The sequence below is a fragment of the Cariama cristata genome, unplaced genomic scaffold (assembly GCF_000690535.1).
Source record: "Cariama cristata isolate BGI_N322 unplaced genomic scaffold, ASM69053v1 scaffold2796, whole genome shotgun sequence".
Taxonomy (NCBI): domain Eukaryota; kingdom Metazoa; phylum Chordata; class Aves; order Cariamiformes; family Cariamidae; genus Cariama; species Cariama cristata.
The window spans coordinates 85,843-110,369 of NW_009621351.1; the positions used below are offsets into that span (position 1 = coordinate 85,843).

At 34.3% G+C, this 24,527-nt stretch overlaps 1 protein-coding gene across 1 annotated transcript in view; it reads left to right on the forward strand.

Moving 5' to 3' along the window:
* Nucleotides 1-19,230, forward strand: part of LOC104163040 (dystrophin) — a gene marked incomplete at its 5' end in the record, with an annotated part of 102,405 nt that extends 83,175 nt beyond the window's left edge. Inside the window, 2 exons of the mRNA XM_009701920.1 lie at nt 9,810-10,004; nt 19,054-19,230. Of these exons, the coding sequence (XP_009700222.1) occupies nt 9,810-10,004; nt 19,054-19,230 (372 nt within the window). The remainder of the gene's footprint in view (nt 1-9,809; nt 10,005-19,053) is intronic.
* Between the last annotated feature and the right edge of the window lie 5,297 nt (nt 19,231-24,527).

Consider the following 24,527-nt stretch of genomic DNA (forward strand, 5'->3'; position numbering starts at 1 on the left):
TTCAGTGATAATGTGCTACCATTGTTTTCAATTGTTGTTTTCCAGTTTTCACAACCAGCAGCATTGGAATGAACTGGTTTTCTTCTCTTATCCCTGCTTAAATATTTCTTGGGGTAAATAAGCAAGTAATGGTTGCCAAGAAGGGGCAAATAAGTCTTTATTGTTCCTGCAATGAGTGGGAGAGAGGATGAATTAAAAAAAGACAAGACATTAGAAAAGCAAAATAGGAAAATACCTACTGGACAAAAAAAAAGAACTATATGTTGATGGATTAGTGTCTGTTTCACCTATGCGCTTTGGGTCTCTTAAGGACAGGACAGAGGTGATCCTGTGACACCATTTAACTTTTCTGACATTGACAGTGGCAGCTTTGTAAACAAAGAGCTTCACACAGCACGGCTACAGACTGGGCTTTTGTGACTGTGGGCTGCGAAAGGGGTGAGGATGAACAAGAATCTTTGGGAAGAGAATCACAACTGAATGTTTACACCCGTTTTCTAGCATCCATCAACCTGGAAATTGCTATTAGAAAATGTATTCCAAGTAATTTAATTGTATTTCAAATACTTTAGTTTTATGTCTAATTTAAGATAAGAAAGGCATGGGAAGTACACTGAAGATGGATATTGTCTTTGCTATCACTGAAGAAGAGCTGGTTCTATAGATGCATTTTAAAATACACTTTACCTTCTCTGTGTCTAAAGTGAATGCATACAGTGTTGTAGCAATTTAGTGAAGACCATCTATATAATTCTTTTATAAAAGTGGACCAGTTTACTATGGTATTTTGAGTTCTCCTAAAGAGTATTTCTGTTCCCTATTTTGTTATTAATTCTGTCCAGTATTCACAATCATCAGTGCAAATCTACAGTATTTTAATAGGGTGAGGTTAAAAAATCCTGTCTTGTAGATGACAGAACTTTACAGAAAAGGTTTCTCTCTCTGCCATTTTTCATTATGTTATAAACTTTAGTGAAGTGATCTAAATTACATTCTGTAGTTTAAAAGTGAAACTCCATGTCTTTACTTCATCATATAGGAATGAAAACACTTGCTGCAGCTTGGACTAGGGCTGGTTTAGGATCCTGTCTTTAAATTTTATGAAGGGGTTACAAGAATGTAGCCTTAGCCACGCCACAGGCTTTTTGTACTGTTCTCTGTAGGGCTGAGATGGAAACAAGACCAAGAGCCGTTGGTTAAAGAATCACGTGCAACATAGCACCCAGTTGTCTCTCCTTTCAGTTGTCTTTGGACAAAACTGAGCATCGTACTTGTGTTTTCTTCCTTGTAATTACCTAGCTATTTGGGAAACGAAGCAGCTAATTACCATCTTATTTTCTCTGATACAGTGTATCATAATTTATTAACATAAATAGTGAGGAATTTGGTGTCAAAATTACTTGGATATAATATTGAATTAAATAATAAGCAAAAAGACCTGCTGCAGAGTGATCTGGCCCTAAGTGACAGTATCTTTTGAAGAGATGATGTTCATCTCCTGTCTACAATTCAGGAGGTCAGCATCACTCATGGCTTTTTGGGTTGGGGTTGGTGTGGTTTTGGTTGTTTTGGGTGTTTTTGCAAGGATGCATCTGAGTATACTTAAAAGGTGCAGAAGGAAGTAAATTTGTACATGTACAGTGCGAGTGCTGAATATCTATGTATGTATATTTAATTAGTGTTCAAAACTGCTGGATTGGCAGCAATTTCATTCACATTATTAAAAAAAAAAAAAATCTGTGTCTTGGAGTAACAAAATCAGCCTAAGTGATGAACCCTATTATTATTCTGTATGGTTGCATCTCTATAAATGTAGATTTATGGTTATTTAAAGAATTAAAGATGGAAAATAATTAGGTAATGCCTTTTAACATTTCTGGAAGGTGTCAGTGTTTAAGGTTTAGGAACTTGCTCTTTGAAGCTGTTAGCATTCGACACTAATGTGGTACTTTAATGGTATTTTTAGATTATTTTCTAAATTATCTCAACAAACAGCTAACAGATGTAATTTGCATAAGTATCTGGAAAGTTAGCATCGCAAATCAACAGTCAATTTCAAAATGGGATAGTCAATTTAGACATCAATAGACTGTATTCTAACATACCTGTGCTTTATTTAACATTAATTGGTTCCGTTGTGATCAGTCAGTAGGGTTACATGTATTATTATTCAAGACAGCCCTAAAACTTCATGCATAAATGCTGTCAGAGATTAGGGCACTTCTGTAGTCTTAATAAATCAGCCATTAAGTCAGTTGGCATTGACCAAAGTCTGTTCCGGGGAAGGCTGCCTTCCAGCATATCGTGTAGAAGCTTGTTGTGCCGCTATATACGCTGCTGCTTCTCTATAGCTTACCGCTGTCTGAGAAACACAGGTTTGAAATTCTCTTTTTAATAATCATTTGAAATTCCTTCCATTCTTTCGAGTATTTCCAGCTGTGCAGGCGAATTTGAGTACATAATGCTGGTTTAACAGAAACAATAGAGACTGTCACAACTGGATATCGTGATTACAAGGATATAGGACTGTGTAGAAGAGTTTAATCTTCTAAAGTGTCAATTAGGTACTTCCCTAAGTGTGACATTTCCTTCATAATGTCTGTATGTATTTTTTCAGCTGTGAAAAATATAAGATGAATACAAGAAACAGTTAACAACTCTATGGATTTATGTGTTCTGTAGTAAGCATATAAAAACTTAGAAATACATTTTTTCTACTGGAAGGTAGTACATATAAATCAATTATGAAAGTATTTTCCAGGTAAACCCTCATAAAATTCTAAATAACATTTTTAAGTATCTGTTGAAAACCAGCCTAGGATGTAGATTTTGCAAGGTGTTCTGATTTTTTTTGATTCCAAAATGTAATATGAGTACCTAAGTGTTTGCGTATTTACTGATGTCTAATACTGGGAATGGCTATCTCTTCTGACTCACTGGTAGTTAAAGGCTTCCTTCCCCCCAAAAGGCTAGCCACTGTACATGGCTGAGAAGTACAGTCTTTAATTTCTTTAGTAATTCCTTTTATAATGTTACAAATAGCTGTTTAAAGTCACGTGATGGAGACATACAGATTTCCTTTTACTTGTCAATTTTGAACTACTGCAATTATTGATTGAGATATACCATCTTTATCACAAGTAATTAACATATATGCATAATTTATTTAAAGCAAGAGACATTTCCAAATCCCAGTAGTTCCAGTTAGTCAATTATGCCACAATACTACAAGATTCTCTTTTTCTTCAGGACATGGTAACATTGCAGCAGTGGCACAAGATATACCATGCTCTCTTTTTTCTTTTATTATTTTCTGAAGGAGCTGGCTTATATCACAGGTACACACAGTACAGCATGTGAGAGTCTTACGTCCCAGTCTCCTCATAGTTGAAATGATTTTTTTTTTTTTCTCTTTGCTTAACAAATAGATATCGATGGAAGTTGTCGGGGTTAAAAGTTAATAGCAGAACTGCTGAAGTTTCCAATTTGTGCTAGTTGTGTTGGTCTCTTGTTTGCGTGAATGCTAGCAGGTCTTTAGTAAGGAGCAATGGGTAAGTTGTTGAACAAACTGCAGCTCGGGTCAGTGTGCAGCAGTGCCTCAGCCTGAGGAGAGTCCGTATCTGGAGGCAATTATCTAAGCCAGAATAAAACAAAAGTAGTGTTAAGCAACTGAGAAAGGCATTGCCAAAGCTGTTCGTTTTACCACTTGACCGAGTGTCTCTGACATTTTGGAGGGCTCCAAAGGCATGAGGGTGTGTGGAACACAGAGGACTGCCTGCAGCACCAAAATGCTTTGTCATAGTTTTTAAACTATATATTTACCTCTTGGGGGGGGGGGGAACCCCACAAAGTTACAACTATGAGTACAACCAATATAATGATGAATTACTCTGGGATTACAGTTTAAAATTAATTGCTATAGCTTTTGTCAGTATCTTTTTTTTTTTTCTCATCTAAATGTGAAAATAACACACTCAAAGAAAAATAAGAAAAATGGGGGGTGGAATAAGTAGTCATCCAAGTCTTTGAGCCAAGCAACCGCAGGTATCTATCCAATCCACCATACAGGGCTCATCAGAGTGTAGTATGACTATCTGAAGTTTTGGGAGATGTCCCATAATTTAAGCCTACAAGTACAGGGAACAGACCTTTTCTTACGGAGAAAACCTTTGCATTTCAGTCAAGTTATGAAGGTCAGAAATAAGACAGTGAAAGGAAGTTCACACTGGTTAATGGCCTGTTGATTGATGGTTTTCAAAATCAAAGTCTGCAATTTTCCATTGCTATTTGTAGCATGTAAAATTTACTGAAATGCTTTCTAGTTAATGTTATTATTAAGAATAGTTTCATTTTAACTGGCTTTATTTCATTTTATGTATAGATAAAATAGATTCATTTTATCATAGAATAAAAACTGTTAATGTAGCATTTTTCAACCAGTGAGGCTTGCCTTAGCACTGAAGTATTATGAAGACATAAAGCACTCTCTGTCCACAGTGCTGAAAATAATGGTGTATTTTTAAAGTTTCAATTTTTATATAAGTCACCGATGAAGTTAGATACAAGCATTAAAATACATGTTTTAAGTACTGCAATGTGCAGGCTTTTATGTACTGCAATCATACATGAGCAGAAAAATCACCTACATGAGAAAATATTTACATTCTTACTTGAAAATACAATTTTTTTTAAAAATTATTATTTTAAATAGATTTTAATGCTGCCAAGTGCCTTTTAAGGCCTTGCCTTCATGGAATTACATAAGCATTTTATAAATTTTTAATCCTGTAGTGAGGATTAAGGTCTCTCTATACTTGAAAGAGATGCTTCTTTTTGTACCGATAGAGAACTTGTTTGTGATTGACTAAGGCCACCCAGTCTCACAATGAAAATTCCATGTTATTGGTATAATTTTGATCTACTTTCTACATATATACACACTTGCAGGTAAGGTGTGCTAGCAGTACTGAAGACACAATTTATTTTTCTGAATGCTAATTGACATCACTCACAGTTTTCATAGAAGGGGGTGAATAAAAGCTTCTTTACGTATAAATATGTACTTGAAAGTGGGTTTATTGATCTCTGACAGCATTTGATCATACTTTTACGTTTTTAATTCTTTATTTGATATGCTGATGCTAACCATGGGCTAGCAAATATTGTGTCGTTTACAGTTTGCTCGAGAATGCAATAAACTCTTCCAAAGTTTACTGGACTCTGAGGCACAACACCCTTGCCCAGAAGGTGTCTCCTATCTGCTGCTGCTTTCTGTATGTGTAGCACTCCTAGGTTTGTTCCAGTTTGCTCAAGAATGCAATAAACTCTTCCAGTTTACTGGACTCTGAGGCACAACTCCCTTGCCCAGAAGGTGTCTCCTATCTGCTGCTGCTTTCTGTATGTGTAGCACTCCTAGGTTTGTTCCTCAGAGGTGGCTGACTTTTTACACTCTCATATATATATCTAGCAGCTGCTTGTAAAGAATACTTTCTCAAGCATTAGTTCACCTCAGGAGGAGGCACATGTTTGGTTTTCCTGAACTTCTCAGGATGCTGCTGGGAGCAGTGTCACGGTACAGCAGTGCTGATAGGTTTGCTGCTTTTCTCCTCCCACATGTTCGGTTTGTGTGAAGTTTTTAACTCAAAAGCAAAGCACAGTAAGGTCACTGTGAGTTTGGAGGCCTATAGTGAGAAGGGGCCAGAAATGGAACTGTTGTCAAGGCCTAACACAAAAAGGTTGAAGGCTTTCCTGGTGTAAACTGTTGAATAGCAAAAGTGATGTTGGGATTGTTCCCTCTACAGAAAGAGGAAAGGAAATAGATACACTGAGATGGGTGAAATGGGCTTTAACACTGAATTTTCCAGTGCTAAAAGGAAATTAACAGCATTCTCCACAGTTAGTTAGCTCTGATTGCCACCAGGTAATGCTGTTCTAGATGTAGGAAATAATCATCACAGATACTCCTGGGGGGGGATGCTTGATTTTGTGGGCAAAACCTGCATTATACCTGTAGTTGGTCTTTTGTTGAGTTTTGGTTGGTTGGTTTTGTTTGTTTACTTTGTTTGGGTTTTGCTTATTGGCCTTCTCGGTAAGGGCCAGTTCATGGATGTATTTCTTGTCTTTGTGTTGCACCTGGTAGGACATAGTAGCTGTCAATACAATCAGTTTCTCACGTGTAGGCAGAGTCATGTTTATGGAAAGAATTAAATTTAAATAATTTAATGAAATTAAAAATATGTTATCATGGGGAAGAAAATTTGATTTAGTATTCTAGAAATGATAACGCTTGGTGAAAAGCAATGCATGAAATGTTAAGCCTTACCTGAAAAAAGCTGTTTTTTCAGAGACTAGAAATAATTTGCTCATCAGTATATCACTGACAATATACCAAAAAATTTTCTATCAATAAAAGTGTATTTTGCAGAAATAACAATATAGGAAGTGGCCATTTACACCAGCATTTCCCCATCATTCTTAACTGTTTATTTGTATTATGTATTATTTTTAAATATTATTTGGTTTTGAGTATTTTCAAGTCAATTTCTAATGTATTCTGCTACTTTGTCACATTCAACTTGTTCAAAATCATTCTTAAATTATTATCTAAAACTTTAATTTCCATTTTCTTATTTATTTTTAATCCTTATAAAGTGTTAACCAGCCTTGCTTCGGATGAACCATTTTGGCATTAGCAATGACATATAATCTTTACTGAATTAATATTATTTTTAATAGTAGTGGTTCCCACGTGCTACAATTTCCTTTTTTAAAAAAAAAAAAGTTTTTTCTCATTAGAGTGTTAGTATATGATTGTTTCAGCAATGCATTTCTAGTGAAGGTGCTTGCCCAGAATATAGGGACGACTCTGCCCATTGTATCTTCTACAGTAAGGCAATTCCAGCAAACACAGGGACAAGCCAAAAATTTTTCCCTTTCTTTGCTGATTAAAATTGTCAGTTCTGGATATGCGTACCCTCCATTCCTTAGTGCAAGACACCAACTTCTGCGGTGGGTTCTGTGGATTCTGTTATGCTACTGTCAATGAAGGAAAGACAGAAGGAAAGAAACACCTGTGACCTATTGAAAAACCTACTAAAGTCAAAGGAATTTAATGGTTGATTTCTAAAGTTGCATCAAATTTCCAACTCTTTAAATAGTATTCAGAAACTAATTAATTTGGATTGTTACACTTTTTTTAGAATAAGATACTAAATAACATTGCCAAATATGAGGGCAGGTTCTTGTAGGCTTCTACTTTCAAATATCAATCCATTTTTTTATTTATCTGGTTGTAGTGCTTTACAGTAAAACTAACAATATAAACATTAATGGTTTACCTGAACTAGAAATTTCCTGAGTCATGTTTCCTGGAGAGCTATGTGAGTAATCATCCAGCTGTGAGAAATATGAATGTAAAGTTTCCTGTAAAGGGCAGTATGCATATATGGTTGCATACATCTGATTAACATTGATGGGAGTTGTTAAATATTACACATTTTAAGGGATTACTAGACCATATATGTCATACAAAGTTCAGTCCTGTCTTCAGATTTTAATTAATTTTGCCTTGAAAAGTGCTTTCTTATGAGTTGTTTGTAGCAGAGATTGAAAGATACCCAATTTTGGCACTACTATAAATAATTCAGCGTGATATCCATGAAGTGCTCACATACCAGATTTCCGCTTGACTTTTTTCTAGTTTCAGGAATTATTTAGAGCAGGAAGGCACAGATCTTATTTTAGGTATACAGGTATACATGTGTGTGTACATAGTTATTAGCCTAAATTTGGGTTGGAAAAAAATAGATTAAATTAATACAACTATAGAAACTAATTATATTTTGTGTGTCACTTTACATATTCATGTGACCTCATTTTGAGTGAATAACCTTGCACACCTAGCATGCTCATTACTGTGAATATAAATATTCTGTCTTCTCAGTCAAAAAGAAAAATACAGTTATATTTAAAATGTTCTTCATGTGGATATAAAATTCTTTGCTACTTGTAGAACTGTCACAGTGTAGTCTTGAGGAATGAAAGTATATTGCTGCATGTCTCAGTGGCCTGTTGAGAATCTCCCATTTTCTAATCAACTGGGATAGCTTTTTTTCTTTAGGTTTACTGGGGTAAACTGTTGTTTTTGCAGAGTGTGTGATTCAGGAAACATATAGGGAGCAAACACAAATTTTTTTTAAGCAATTAATTTTAAATAACAAAAATGATAGCAGTGATATGGTAATTAGAGAGGTTTCAGTGTTAGCAGATGTACTGAGAAAGTCATTTAGTGAGAAAAGTGTAAGCCAAGCAATTAAACTTACACAAGAAATGCAGCAGAATGACACAAGTCTACAGATAACTGTATGGGCTTTATATGTGATATGCCTACATCTTCTAGAGTGTGTGTATGTGTATTTAAGACTCTAAAGAAAATTGAAGAACCAGATGACTCAGCCTGGTAACTGAAGAAAGAAACATGTCATGAAAGGGTGGACAGGGCAAATAGATAAATTAACATGAGACACCTTTTTGAGGTAGTATGTGCAGGATACTGTTTATATTTCTGTTCTTTTACATACTGTGTAGCTAACTAGTGATATTGTTTTCTTCAGGACCATTGATCCATTGTCTTTCACATATATGGCTCCAAAATCCATGATTACCTGTATTAGGACTGAAGCATCTAAATAATACGATTCTTGAAAGAAAGTTTACCAGCAGTTGCTTGTAAAAGTTCTTTGAGGTCCTCAATAAGTAAAGTTTATGTTTTTGAGAAGACAGACATCAAGCACAATGGATCTTGGTCCACACTAGGAATCCTATGTGATATGACAAAATGAATAAATAATAACTTATGCTTACAAACTCACAAATAATTTGTATCTTTTATTCTGCCTTTTCTAATGGAGATGCAGGTGATCATGTATTTGGAGTTTAGTTAAAAGAAGCAGTTACAGATCTCCCTGCTCCAAAGCACACTTTTAGTATTGCTTTTTGTCTATGATCCGTAAACACATCAAATCAGAAATGTAGAGCACTTACATAAACAGTCACTATTTTGTCACCTTATATGTCAGTATCTGTCCAAATGCGATAGATCAACTATCTGTTTTCTTGGAACCAAAACATTCTGGGATTTCTTTACATTTGGTGTATGCATGTGCTTTCAGAATAGGGTGTCTATTTCATATTTGTCTGGGAAGAAAAAAAAAAGAATTTTTCCTGAAGAGCTGTGTTGCTGGGCTTTCTTTTAGAAATATGAATGCATTAAAGACCTTTCAAATCACAAAATTCCAATCTGTACTTTCTAGTTTAAAGAGAAAGGTTTCAGTATAGTGTTGAAAGTGCTGAGTTGACCTCGTTGTTTTGTATTTAAGAAATTTTTTCTATTACACAAGTCATTATTTTCCTTGACACAATTTAGTATTTTAGTCCTGACATGAGTGGAATTTCTGTAATGAAGGACAGATTCTTAAAGAGGTGTGATGATCTAAAATGAAAGAGCTAGCACTAAAATCTCAGTAACACCGTAATCTCAGAGTACTCTTGCATTTCTTGTCTTCATTTCTTTGGAGAGTAGGAGAATAAAAGTTTGTACACTTTTGCATAGATGAATTTCAGTACCTGCCATTTCAAACAGACTAGTGGAGTGTGAATGGTCTATGTGAGAAACCTCAAATATTTCCTGCATTTGTCGTTAGAAATTATTTTTAATTGTTCCTAGGTTGTGAACTGGAAATTGCATTTAGTTGTAAGTTTGTGTAGTGTTAAGAAACTAAAGGAAGCATTCTGTTGTATATCTATACTAGCAAACAGTTCATGAAGATACAGCTTTTGTGGTGACTGAAACTATGACTGTGGAAACCTCTCATGTGCCTTCTACATACCTGGCAGAGATCCTTCACCTCCTGCAAGCCTTGTCGGAAGTAGAAGACCGCCTTAATTCTCCTGTTCTGCAGGCTAAGGATTGTGAGGATCTCTTCAAACAAGAAGAGTGCCTCAAGGTAAGATGGAAAGCTCTTCTTACGATTGGATTCCATTATTTTGGGGCTTCTCTATATTGACAGCCTGCACTCACCCTCAGAGATGTCTGTTCCAGAAGTGTTCAGCCCCTCTCTGTGATGTTTATGTATGAAGGCACACTGGTGCAAAAGATAAGAACACTAAGGAGTTCATTTATTTTTATCTGTTTCACCTGTATTTGGAAGACAAGAGCATTAGGGTGTCTGCAAAGTACATCCCTGAATGGGAGAGAAAGGATGGAGAGGGGCAGTTCTATATTTAAAGTTGTGAATTTGTGGTTAAAGTTTTGTTTGTGTGTTTGTAATTTGAAGTAATTAGTAAGTAACCCTATCCACACCCAATCTTGGCAGCTTTATTTTAGTGTTTGATTTTAAAATATTTTTAATTAAAACAGCAACAAAACCAAATAAAATTTAGCTGTTCCCTTCCATGCTAGACCAAAAAACCTTGAAGTCTGATTGGGGCAATTATTGCAGTTTAATTAGCTAAACAGAAAACACAGTCCAGTAGGTAGATAATGTAGTTAAGAAAAAGCTGATTCAGTATTATTGATATGACTTTAAATAGTACTGTCTGGTTTCTTCATCACTTGCAAAGTGAAATCCTTTGAAATTGGTGGGATTTTTCCAACATAGAATTGACATAAGAAGAGAATGAGATTAAAGTTGTAAGCCTAAGTAGATGAATGAGTTATCAGCTTTTGCAGAATAATATATCTGTGAGGAAAGCCTTGTAAAAAATCATGCTTAAGTGCTGTATATAATTACGGCAATTTCAAATTGTCATCCAGCATGAAGAGAAGACCCCATTTCCATTTTTCTGTGATTATTTTGGGGAAGGAAAGGTTTCAACAAAAGGAAACATTAGCCTAAAGTGGCTGGAATTTGCCTGCAGTCAGCCATAAGAAAGCAGCTTAGAGGGAGAATCAGGGCTGGGGCTCTGATACATCCTCTGTAGGAGCCCATTTGTCTCTTTCCACAATAGAGGCAATGTAACAAAACCACATCCGTATGCCGCTTTTACATTATATAAAATCACATCTATTTATAATTCTTATACGTGCATAGATCTCATACATTTTAGGCATCTGTATATACACACGCACAGACGCATACAGACATTGTTACTAGCTCTTGAAAATTAGGGTGTTTTCCGTTTCCTAGTGAGGCAATGTAGTATGTGTCGTGAAGCATCACAGTGAAGTAGTGGAGCGAAGGAAGCCTATAACTGATAACGGGACTGTGTGAAATAACAGTAGGCTCTTCCGTTTACCACTTCTGATTTAGTACCAGTAGATTGAAGTGGTCCTGAGTACTGAAGCACACAACTTGCCAATGTTATTGTCATTCTTCATTTTAAACAATCCCTTTTGATAGAATGACTCTTCTGCACAAAAAAAAAGTCATAGACCATGTAATTCAGGGCTAATGAGCTACCACTTGGTCCTTGTCTATGAACTTATGTTCATTGCTAGATTGGATGGAAAAAGTGTGACCTACCTCAAGCAGTTTACTGGTAGTTGACTTCCATTTAGCGTTTTTTAATGCTTTACATTTGGGCTATCTTTATCTGATTTATATCCATAACTAATCTGTTGTTCACCCACATATATTTGGCATTATCGGAGTTGACACCAACTTTAATAATATTGATTACTGAGGTTACAAGTAAGTACTGCCATAGGTTTTAATTTAACTGAACTATTAAATTGTTATGAGATGCATTTGTGGGCATAGTTCCATCTTCCTCCCAAATAAATCTCTTAGAAGAGGGAAATGGATCTTGCACATTCATGGGCTTTTGGAAGGGTATAGTTTTGATCTGAGCCTGCTTGATGAATATTTATTTCCAAGGAAAAGCATTCATCATTGTCATTATCCTGCAGTAAAAATAGAAAAGTAGAGCATAAATTGTTCAGCAGCTGGTTGTGAAAGGTTTGAAATTAAATTGTGGTTGATTTTTATCCCTGACAGATTTGCATGAATCAAATTACAGAACTGTCATGAATAGCTCTGTGTTTTAAAACTGAGTTTGTGATTTTTTTCACTCCCATTCAGAAACAATCCATTTTAATTAATCCTTAAAAGGAAAAATAAGTTTATTTACAAGGATCTTTCAGTAGTAACTGCTTTGAACATTTTTCTCCAAAGGAAATATGTATAGTAAGACTTAAACCTGACTGCTCATTATCCAATAGGATAAATATCAAATTAAAAATTGCCTTTATTAATTATCGTAGATAATTCTAGCAGTGACACTTTATATCAAAGGGATGTAAAATAGCAAAATATGAGTTTTTGCAGAAAAAATGTGATAACTTCTAACGTTTAGCAAATTACAGTGGGTGTATGGGCACATATAGTAAATCTGCTGAAACCAGCTCATAGGAATGTTGTTCTCTTCATTTTAAGCTTTAGGAGTGGAAAAATCAGACAGAAAAAACAGGTCTTGTCTCTTTATCTCATAAAGTCAGCACTTGCAATGTTTCCATTATCCTATTACAAGGTCTTTTAAGTATTAGGACATACAGTACCTCAGTTTTTCTTCATCACTGTACTTACAGTATTTAACAAACAATTTAAATATTACAGTTCTGTCAAAGATGAAACTCCAATTGATTGTATGGAAAATCACAGTTCATAGATTGAAGGATTAGTAAATTTGGCTTAATGATATACTCTCAGAATAGGAGAAATTTTGTTACAAGCACAAACATTATGGTACTTCTGTCTGTTATTGATGATGTTCCTATCGATGGAGTTCATAATCTTTGAATTGACCATATAGAATTGGTTGTAAATACAATGGATTTCATTAGATGAAGTGTAGGGAGAAAATGTCTTCAGAATTTAGCTAATTATCGTTACTTGCAATGGATGTTCCAAATGCTTCGTGCAAGTTAAATGAATATACAAATTTGCATATATTCAACTTAATCTGGTTTCAGAAAATCAAGTTATATTGCTCATACTAAGCCGAAGTTTTCCTCTGTGGTGATTATCTCATGCAAGCTACTTGTCTTGTTCAAGCTCCAGATTATTCACTGGGAGAGGTATTTGCTTAAATAAATACATTTATTAACCACAGGATTACAACTAACATGTTACTCTGTTTGCTATACATAGCGAAAATGAATGTGCTAAAATGAAACAGTATACCTGGAATTTAAGAAGTCTAATTTGTGTTTATAGGCGTATGTGAGAAAGTGTTCAGTAGAATTACATGTTAAGAATCACTGTCATAGTCATGGCATAGTTGTGCCTGTTCATTACTTTATTATATTAACTGTAAATTCAAAACTTTCTGAGGCTACTTACTTTATATAATTAATGCTGCAAATCTGCAGTAGGACCCGTACATATTAGGCATTTCTTTTTATTATTTTTTAATAGTCTTAATTTTAGCAGGAATATTGTATTCTAGAATATGATTATACATTTAGCTATAATATTTTTCAATGATGTAATAGTTTTAATATGGAAAGCCATCTGGCTCTTTGAGAAAGAGGTTTCTTATATATGTAATTTCTTGCATAATCACTGTAACAGTTCTTTTTCTAGTTCATCTTCTTCTGTATTTCCACTTGGGTCTTTATTTAGTTTGTCAAAAATTGGGTTGTTTGAAGTTGTTGGTTTTTAAATATAGATATTTTCAGGCTCTGATTTCCCCCCCCCCCCCCCCTCTTTTTCCCTTTGGTAATTCTTCGTCTAGTGACAGACAGAGCACTTTTTTTTCACAGTTTTCTACTGCATCTTATTTCAGGATACAGGGAATTTACTGTACACATTACACATCTGTGATTCTGGCAACCAGAATCCCCTTTCAAAATAGTTTATTAAACCAATAATACCCATACCAGATATTGTAACTCATAGTTCTCTACAGATTTTAAAATTTGAAGTAATTTGTGGAACTTTTCCAGCTAGTCATGATTACTACCAACTGTGCTGTTGTTGGTTTTCATGTTAGTACAAAAAACATGAAGTATTGTAACAAATCTGCTATATATATAGAATTATAAAGCGTCATTCTACAAATGTTTAGATTGACAAAAATATATTTTTAATTTTGCACATTGGGATATATATTTGGCATGTATTAAGTGATTCTTACCAAGAAACATCACCTAACATGTTATTCAGCATGGTTTTCTGCTGCAACTCAGTAAAACCCAATTACCCATAACTTAGAACTGAGTGTAATCAAATGCACTCTCCAAATAGATCTGTCAGTAATGCAGTGCTAGGTGGCTGATTTGTACACAAATAGCCACGGAACTGAATTTTTATAGAAAATTGTCTTTCTCTGGCAGACGAAGACAAATTCCAGGTAGTGAAAATGGACTGGCGTTCAAGTCCCTAGCACTCCAATTTCTCTTTTCAAGAGCAATGAGATGGATCGTACCCCAAAGGCTACTGTCACTTCAGCTCCTAATGATTTTCTGTTACCCTTTTTTCTTAAGAACTAAAGCTTTGTGCACTTCTGTTAACCATGTTACAGAATCTCCCAAGGTATTGTTGATAACTAACTGCTTGAAGCTATTCTCTTCAACCTGAAAGAGAGGTGGGGCATGCGTGTGAGATACATGGGTATGTGCATACACATGCTCTCTCTTCTTTTTTTTTTTTTTTCGTTTATAGAAGGTCAGCTGTATTATCTTTCTTTGTCTGCAGCAACTATGCTCTAAACAAAAGCAAAAATCTGACATATAAATCAAATTATATGCCTGTTCATAGACCACTGATTCTAAACATTTAGGGATATGCCAGTTATCAAATCTGAAATGCATAGATGTATTTCATCCCTTTTTTTAGTATTTAGAATATTGATCTAGTTGGTAAAAAAACACATACAATTTCAATATATGTAGGCACATATATTACTCTTCATTTGATTACTTAGACATGTCAAACACAGTAAGTGCCTCCTTGGGTGGATGAGATGAGCTGATACTCAGACCTACTGAAAAGAAACCTACTTAACTTGAGTGCTGAAGTGTGTCCTGGAAGCTTTGAACATTTCAATTAGATTTTCTCCTGTTCTTTAAATATGCAAAATTTTAGTCATGGATGAGGTTTTGTGAAGATGCTGCCTCCTTTATGTTCAAGGGACATAATCTTGGAAGATTTGGAGGCATTTTATGTTTTTATCCCCTGATATTCCTTATATTCAGATTAATAACGTTGACTACCTTAATTATCCATGGCCTGAGCATATAAAACCAAGATTGAGGTAGACCTGGGTAAGGAATGCTGAGTGTGAGATGTTATGCTGGGAAAGTCAAATGGGGTTTGTTGAGTAATGACACAGACCCAGTCAGCTTTTGCTCTAGACTATGACAGATTGCTGACAAGGGAGGAAACACATTCTTTATTGTGAGTCATCCCAGAGACAAGATGTCTGCCATTCTCTTTTTATTTATAAGTATTTCCTTTAGTCTGCTAAATGTAAGTCACATTTCTCGGGACCTATGGATTCAAGTTACTGGTCATAAGGGGCTTTATGTAATGTTCCTTTATCTTTGTTTGGCATTTTGGCTTACAAAGTGTAACCAAAACCCATCAAGAGAGAGACTTTTTTAAAACTGTCATTTCCCAGGGATGTGAAATTTGACACAGTGTAGTTTTTGTACTAGGTTTATGCTTTTTGCCATCCCAGTGAAATTAATGGCCAAATTCATGGCCAAATGTAAATAATGACATGCAAAACTTTTGAGTTTTTCTTTTCCACATTTTGAGTATGTGTAATTCTAAGCTTTTGGGTTTTATTCAAATATACATTTAGAACATCATTTTCTAGTTAGCCAGATAACATACATAAACACTAAGGTGTATAACATGAAATAGATTTCCTGGTCCATGACTTAAATTCCTATGCCAGAGAAATAATATTTCTAGATACTATGACGGAGAAATAATAGTTCTAGGTACTTAATAGTAATTCATAAATATCTTACTGTATGAATATCATGTTCTATTCAGATCATACTCTATCAGAACACATGACAAAAGACAATGAATCCAAACAAAAATAAAATAATTCAAATTTTCTTGAATTTCATTGCTTTGGTAATAGCAATAATGTGGAAAAATCTGCTGCCACTATGAACCTTTAATTTTGGATTTATTGGTAATTTGTGTCTTAACATGGTATTTAAAACATTGATGGCTTATTTCCTACTTCATTTGAGTAGTACCTGTTGAAGTTGTTTCCATGTCTTCCCTAGCATATTAAGGTTAAAATCAACATTTTCCAGCCTTTCTGAATGTGTCATAATAATTTTCTGACTTAAAATATCTTTCTTCTTACATAATTCTACGATGTATTTTACTGAATAATATAGTAATGCAAATTTAAAGTCTCTTTCTGTTTCTTTCGTTGTTTACTTTGTGCAAAAAGCATCTAAGTTAACAGATTTAGAGTTGGAAAATTTTCCCAAAGATCACGTGTTGGAATAATGGGTAGAAATGTGAGATACCAAATTCCTCAAGCCACTCTCTCTTCTTTACAATTTGATTGCCTTTGTGTGTCTGGTTTAATTCTTGTTTGCTTTCACTCTACTTGCTAAATTCTAAGCGTAACACTATTCATTTTATGATTGACTTAACTCAAGAATTGTAGACTATTTAAAATTAAAATAATACATATGTTAATTAAAATGTGTAGAACATTTAAAAAGTGAATTCCATCAAAAAATTGAGCACAAAACCTGAAAAATTTAACAAAGTGAACTGGAGCTGTGATTTTTAGTTTTTTTATTAAGTGAGTATTATATCCAGGGTATATATATCAGGTGTCATTATTTCCGACAAAGAACTATTAGAAAGGAATATGCCCTCTCATCTTCTATTCAGTAATACTAGGAAACCTTAAAGATAGAAAGTAAAATCTTGGTGTGAAGCTTTCATAAGTAAAACTACCCTTTAAACTACATTTAAATTGTTATAATTTGTCATTACGAGACTCTTCAAATAGTTTCCTTTTTATGATGTAAGATCATAAATGTCTTTTTAAAATGTATTATTTGAAATTTTGTTGCCTTTAAAATATTGCAAAGAAAAGCAACAAACTATTACAAAAGGAACATTTTTTTTCTAGCTGTAAAAGATACTATCACAGGAATGTTCTCTGGACTTCAGCTTGTATAGTTGAAATTATTCCAATGAGCAGAAGTTTGCAGGATTGGACCTCTATTTCATCCTTTTTGTAATGTGTTGGCATGTAAATGAGATGCTTGTCCTTCAAATTAGGTGAGCAGAAGGACACTGAACAAGGAAAGTTATCCTTTTTTATCTAGTTGTACTTAAAATAGATGAAAGCATGTTTTATCTTTTCTTTTTTTTTTTTCCCCCTAAAATTGAATTGACTAGCTGTGTTTCTGTCTCTGGCTGAAACTAATACAAGGCAACTCTACTTTTTGTTTGTATTACCAAACACAAGCTATGTATCTGAGACATAATTTCTAGTGGAGATGCAGGGAAGGCAAACCAATATGATGGAATATTGTGCTTGTTAATGCTTAGTACAGCTTTTGTTTTCTTTAATAATTCCTTTGGATAGCGTGCGTATAGACTGGAATTCTGTTTCACCTAACTAACTACAGCATTCTTATTCCTAACCACACATGGGGACATAAAACACAGATGTTCCACGCTGACTTCCCATGTCTATCTGAATCCATGTGAGAGAATGGCTGAAGAACTCTGGATAGGTTCATTTGCCATGATGAGAATGGCAACAGATCAAGGAAGAGTCCACTCACACTAATGGTCTTTTTTCTATTTCTAGTACATTATAAGCTGCAAAATGTCTCCTCTATTACTTCAAATTTGATAAAAACCATGTTTTTTCCTCCAAAACCTGCATTTATTTCTCTGGTTTTGATACTCATAATGTGGGGCTGAAAGGGGAGCTTATATAACGCATGGTTTTTGGTTGATTCAAAAAAAATATTTGTGTCGTCTTTCTGATAAAGAACAAGGAAACCACAGAAATACCACATTATGCCTGTTTGGATGATAGACTGAAATGTAACAGGAAGTCCTCTGCTTGAGGATTTCATTACATCAGTCTTGACTCACAAGGGGGAAGTCTCTGTTAATTACTTTTTGTTTCATTTAATGTTTTTATCCTTAAGTCAGTACACAGTTTATGACAATATGTTTCCTCAGCATTAGGTTTTCTAACAAATGCAGTCATTCAAATGATCCTTAAGGATTTAGTAGAAAGAGAGATGTTGAACACCACCTAGTTCACAGGACAGAAATAAACAGCATGTTTATGTATTGCTTTATAGAGCAAAAAGAAAACTTGTATAATTCTACCATGGAACTGAGTGGATTGAAAAATGGATAAATAATGGTCATTGACAATGTAGGAAGCTGTAAATGCTTTCACACACTTTAAAGATGTTAAAGGTCCAAAGTAAATTCAGTTCTTCTTCCTTTTGGTCTTCCAACACATGGCATTGTACAGTTAGGTCGGTACACTGTGACATATTTTGTCTTTCTCTGAAACAACAAAGAACTGACTACTTGAAGAATGGTAAACATTGGGTTGTGAATATCCAGCAAAAGGCAAAACCGGTGATACCTGATAAACTATTTTTTTCATGCTGTTACTTTGAGATCTGTTTAATATCTGCTGGAACAAGTATAAAAGACAAGCATAAAGAGCAAAATAATTAAAGAACACTTAAATGTCAGACTGTAAAATGTGACATTGTTCTGCTTTCTTAAGAAATGGGGTTAAAACAGATGTAACCTTGGCGTAGAGGAATTAATGAGTGACTAAAGTCAATAGCGTTTTGCTTCCCCTCCAGCCGTCACCTTTCTCAGATATAGTTTACTAAGTCCTCAAAGAAAGGATGGATATTCAGTCAGTATTGCCTAGTTATTGTAAACCCGCTATTACTGTCAAAGCTATTGTTTAATTAGCATTTTCCCCCTCTTTCTTTTGCTTATGAAAATTTTTTTTTTATTTTATAAAAACAATGTTTTGTTTATCTTTTCTAAAATCTTGATGTTACAGAGCATTAAAGATAGCCTGGGGAGACTGCAGAGTCATGTAGACATTATTCAGAACAAGAAGATACCGGCTTTACAAAGTGCTACACCAAGGGAAGCAGCAAATATACAAGAAAAGCTGACTCAGCTTGATTTTCAATGGGAGAAGGTTAACAAGATGTACAGGGACCGACAGGCGTAAGTAACTTTTGCAAAATGCTATTTCTGATGCCATCCATTAGTATTTGGCTGACAGTTGGTGATTGTTTCCTAGTCTTCTTATTGTAGCAATACTTTTTAAAGTCATAAAAGATACTTTCTTGTAACTAAGCATAGAATCTTTATAGGGAATTGTAATATAATTTATGAGCATTTTTGTAAAATTGAAAATACTTTGACTAACTATCACTTGCATTGGACCAAAATCTGGCATGATATTGCATACATATTCCTATGTTATTATAAATGACATACTTTTACCCTGAGATAGTATTAGGCATTTACTCTTTTGTACCTGTCCCATTAATTTAAAAATTTGAATCTGTGATGGGTCCATCAGAGTAAAATCCCTTTTAATTGCAGAGGATGTACTAGTTTGAGGAACAGTTCTCGTGCATATTAGACATTATACAGCAAGGCGGGACAATCAAGAGAAGTATAGAAATGCATTAAAATTATAATAAAGCTGTGATCTCCTACAATATAATATAATATTTATTATCATTTTTCTCCTTGTATATTATTTCTGATATTTGTAGTCCAGGAATCATGTTATGATCCAAAATACCTATTTTGTTAATTCAGGCATGGCTCGTGCTAGTCTCCTTGTGTTACTAGCAATCTAGTAGTTTATTTATACTCTGTAGTAGATATCTGATGTACTGAAAGTTTTGGCATTGTGCAAGAAAACACCTAGGCTTATATTTCCTCTTTGAATTTTTTTTTTAATTAGATGATATATCAGATGTTATTGGCAGTGATACAGAAATTTTTATGATTTATGGGATATTCTTTTTTTTCAGTATGAGTAATTTAAGAGTTAACAAATAAGTTTGCATTAAATAAAAAGTCATAGTTTCAAGCATTTATTGAATTACCACAGAAAAGTCCTTGACAATTCTTCTGAGAATGTAAACCATTCATCTGATAATGAAAATCAGTATATATGAGACTAGTTCCCTTCATTGAAATTGTCCATTCATAGGAATTTTACAAAATTGGCTCTTCAGACAATGCTAAAAACTTGACATTAAAAGTTTCATTTGATACGCTACCCCAAAAGACAACAGATTGACATTTGCTAGAATATCACTTTTTACACTACACATATGTTTAGAAATATCCCTCATCTCAGAAACTGTTCTTAAACCCATTATAATTCTTCTGAAAAAAATTAACTTAACATCCAAATAGTAATTGCATTGTATATTGCAGAAGAAAATACAAATCTAAACTTAAAAGCAGTGACTAGAAGAAAAAAAATACTTCCTGTGGGCTTTGGCTGCACTGATTTTGTCCTACAATCCAAGCCTGGTAACTTTTGTGTTTTCTTTGTTTAGAAATATTGGTCAACAGCTGTCACTTTGCAAATTTGTACAGACATAGTATTTCCACTGTCAGCCAATTACTAGCTTTGATTCTAGGTTGCTGGAGAGAAAGTAAAGTTTAAAAAAACAATAATCAGAGAGAATCATAGTAAAAAATACAATTCAGTAATCGTGTCATCTCTGCTTTGTCTCAACATTTAAAGTGTAAGATTTATAATCTGGTAAGGTTTCCAGATTCTCCCATGTACGGTAGTTTTTTTAAAAATAGTAAGCCTGGCTCTGGTGTGGCAAGAAAGATTCTTCTGTTTGTCATGATGCCATGTACAAAAATGAAGGCTAAGTTAGAAGCAGAGACTGGAGCCAAGCTGCTCACACAGATAATAAAAACTGGGGATATTTGGTGTTGCGCTTTTCCCAGAGACTGGTTTTGCCCAAACTCTTACTGGTATAGTAGACCAAGCTCTGAGAAACCTTTGGAATCTCCCCATATGCATTTTCTACCACTGGTGCATAGCAAGGAGAGCAATTTACTGTTAGCTGAAAGCTTGGACCACCAGCACTGCCACTCAGTTAGCACTTATTCAGACTACAGTGATATTTAGCCAGCAGCAGAAAGTATTCTGAGGTGAAATGAGTTAGTGTTTGTCAAGTATTTTGAGGTCATCAGATAAAGGCTCCAGAGAAGTGTAAAGTATGATTATTCTCCAGCTGGCGTTTGCCTGGGGGAGTCATCCTCTTTTCCTATGATGGACAGGAACTCAAGGTGATGATAAGCCTGACTGCTCTCTGGAATTACACACCTTTCTTTTTCTTTTAAATCTTTTGTTTGTGGTGTCAGTCTTACTGTGTCACTGTTTCACTGGTTTTGTTTGAACTCTGAGATGATCCCTATAGCTTCTGCAGTTTTGTGAGGTGCATTTGGACTGCACAGGAATGCTAGGGAGGAGATGAAGGAAGACAATATGGCCTTTAGCATTTTGCTTCCAGCAGTTTGTATCTGTAAGGGGTGAAAGTATCAGTGTAAGTCTGCCCTTGAGACATGGATGAAGCTGTGTTTATGAGATACGCTATTGATGATGATGTTTTAGGACAGTTTTGGAATTATTATTGGAGCTCTGTCTTGCTTTCAAGGCAGCGTGTCTAAGTGAATGTGAGTATTCCATATTTGAAAGGTTACAGAAACAAATATACTATACTATGTTCATTTCTGAATATTGGTTTTAAGAAAACAAAGGGTTGTAATAACATGAAAATTATTATTTAAGTAAATGAAAAGTCAACCATCACCATGATAGATGGAAGAACAAAACTTTCCTTACCCCTGTAGTTACTAGCAGAGAGCTTACTCTAAATCTCACATAATTCAATAGAAACATTCACGTTGAATTCTTTTGCGTGAAATAGATTTCCTGGAAGTCCTGATTCATATCTAGATACTTTGTGATTAACTTTATAATGATTTCCTTTTAATTAGAAATCAAAATAGATTTTCACTTTGCTTTACAGCACAGCACGTGCCAGTTTGACAGAAATTCATTATGGTAATAAACACTCAAATAGCTTTTTGAGTCCAGTCTTCTACAGTATTTGAAAACCTTGTTTCACATTGCTACTTTAGCATGTTTCTTGTATTTGAATAAGTATACTTACTATAAGATAACAGGCAATATTTCACTGAAAAAGTATAAGCAAAAACACTGTGATGATCCTAATGTACTCTTTCAGTTGTATTAGAAACCTAGGATGAATGCGAACTTTTACTCTTCACAAAGTCATTGAAGCACTAGTCTTCAGCTGACTAACTTTTTAAGTAAAGCCTAGATCTAGCATGGTTCTTTGATAGGAGTGAGTTTCTTTTCTGTACAAATTAATTTCAGAACATGGTAATTGGTTGTATTTCCCACAGATATATGGGGGTGACACCATCTTATAACGAATGTAATTTATTTCTTTGGTTTTAGGGTTTTGGAGTGCACAGCAAACTCCAGGAAACAGCAGCAGTGGCATGATTTCTCTTTTGTGAGCTAAGGAGTAATTTATGATTTCATTTATAACTTCAACTTTTGCTGTCATGAAACTAAATTTCTACGTTATCTTTTCCAGTAGTCACATTAAGATAATACAGTCTGAGTTTTGTAAGGTAGAGTTACATGCCAGTAAGAATAACCATTCAGATGCCATAGTTTTTCCTATCCTTGTATGAGAATTTAACAATTGTCTCCCTTCTTCGCTGCAGCCTTAGATACTGGTTTTTTTATATGAATCATGACTATTTAAGAAGTGACAGTAATACCAGGTCCTTATATATCTTCAATGAGAATACATAATATTTGGGAAAAAAGTAAATATTATTCAATGTATAATAAAAAATTGATTTTTAAATGACTGTCTAATATAACTATTTATCTTATCAACTTACCACTTTTGGAAAACCTTGTTTCTCTTCTCAGGATATTGTCTTCCCAGGATAATTATGCCTTTGACTTGTTTCTGTGAACATGTACTCCCTAGAAGTATTCCTTTCTTACAGTGCCAGAAGTCATTCAATTAATAAAGTGCAACAAACTTTGCCAGAATATATTAATTTTAAATATTTCTATAGCAATACCAAATCATTCACAGAGAATGTAAAAAAATATATATATATAAGCACAAGGCAGAAAAAAAATAGAAAAATACTCAAAAGAATCTAATTTAAAAGCAAAATACTTAAATTTTACAGATACTGTAGACCTAGAATATTTTTGAAACTGTTTCTTCACCATGAGTTAAAATTCTAATGGATCCCTCATATTAATTTCAGGCAACTAATTTTTACCTTTTTCATGTCTTATTTAAGAATTATCTTCCAAGGGCATACCTTATAGACTAGATTAATGGCTCTTCTAATTAATGTGAAATCTGCTAAAAATTAAATGTTGTGAGAGAATGTGGGGAAGTTGATACCAGATATCTTCGCAAAGTGTTTCTTGCTAATTCTGAAAAGAGGAAAAATGTGATATGCCAGTCTTATATCAGAAAAGATCCCAAATACATTGTAAAGGTGCCAAAACAGATTGATGGCTTTATAAAAATCACAAACAACTAACAATTTTTATAGTGACAAGAGCAAACCATAAAGAAGTCAGTTAATAGACTAGTGAATAGGCTTATATCAAGAATGATTTTAATTTCTGGACAGCAGTACAACTGTCAGCTATTACTGAGTAGTCTTAAATAAGCTGTTGATAGCTTGATAATGAAAAATATGTATTACACATAAAGAATCTGTTCATCGGCAGAGACACAATATTTTGTGGTGGTATTTCTAACACCACATACTAGCAGATGTTGTAATCCCGTACTGATATATTCTGTCGAGTTGAAAACTAATCTGATGCGTGGATCAAGACATTAGGAAAAAGAGATGCAAGACATTATTTTTTCAAATTTAAGTAACCTGCGTATGTCCTGTAGAGCTGCAGAACCAGCCACCAGTAAGCCTTGAGGACTTGCCTGTCTATGATACCTGGATCAGATACAGCCTCTGTGCTCTGCTTGCTTAGACAAAAATGTATAGATATGATACTAAGACATCTGGATTCAGCCCAGTTGATGTATTCAGAGTATAGTTCTCTTTTGAGAATATGAGATATCATCTTGGAGTAATATCTATAAGCAATTGATGAGTGCAAAGCCAGGTGGTATGAAAATACAGAGGAAATCTACTTGCTTGAATATAGATTTCTAGAAACATTTAGATGCCTGAAGACATCTTGCATGGCCTCAAACTCTTACTTCAGAAAGGCACAACTCTCTCATTCATCCTGTGCCAATCTTGTATGGATTTCTTATTAACATTCCACTATAAAACTGTGTTCAAGACTGAATCCCTCTGTGGCTGTCTTTTATACATTTAACCTTGCAAAGCATCCTACCATCCAAACTGAAAACAAAAGATAAAGCAGTCCCA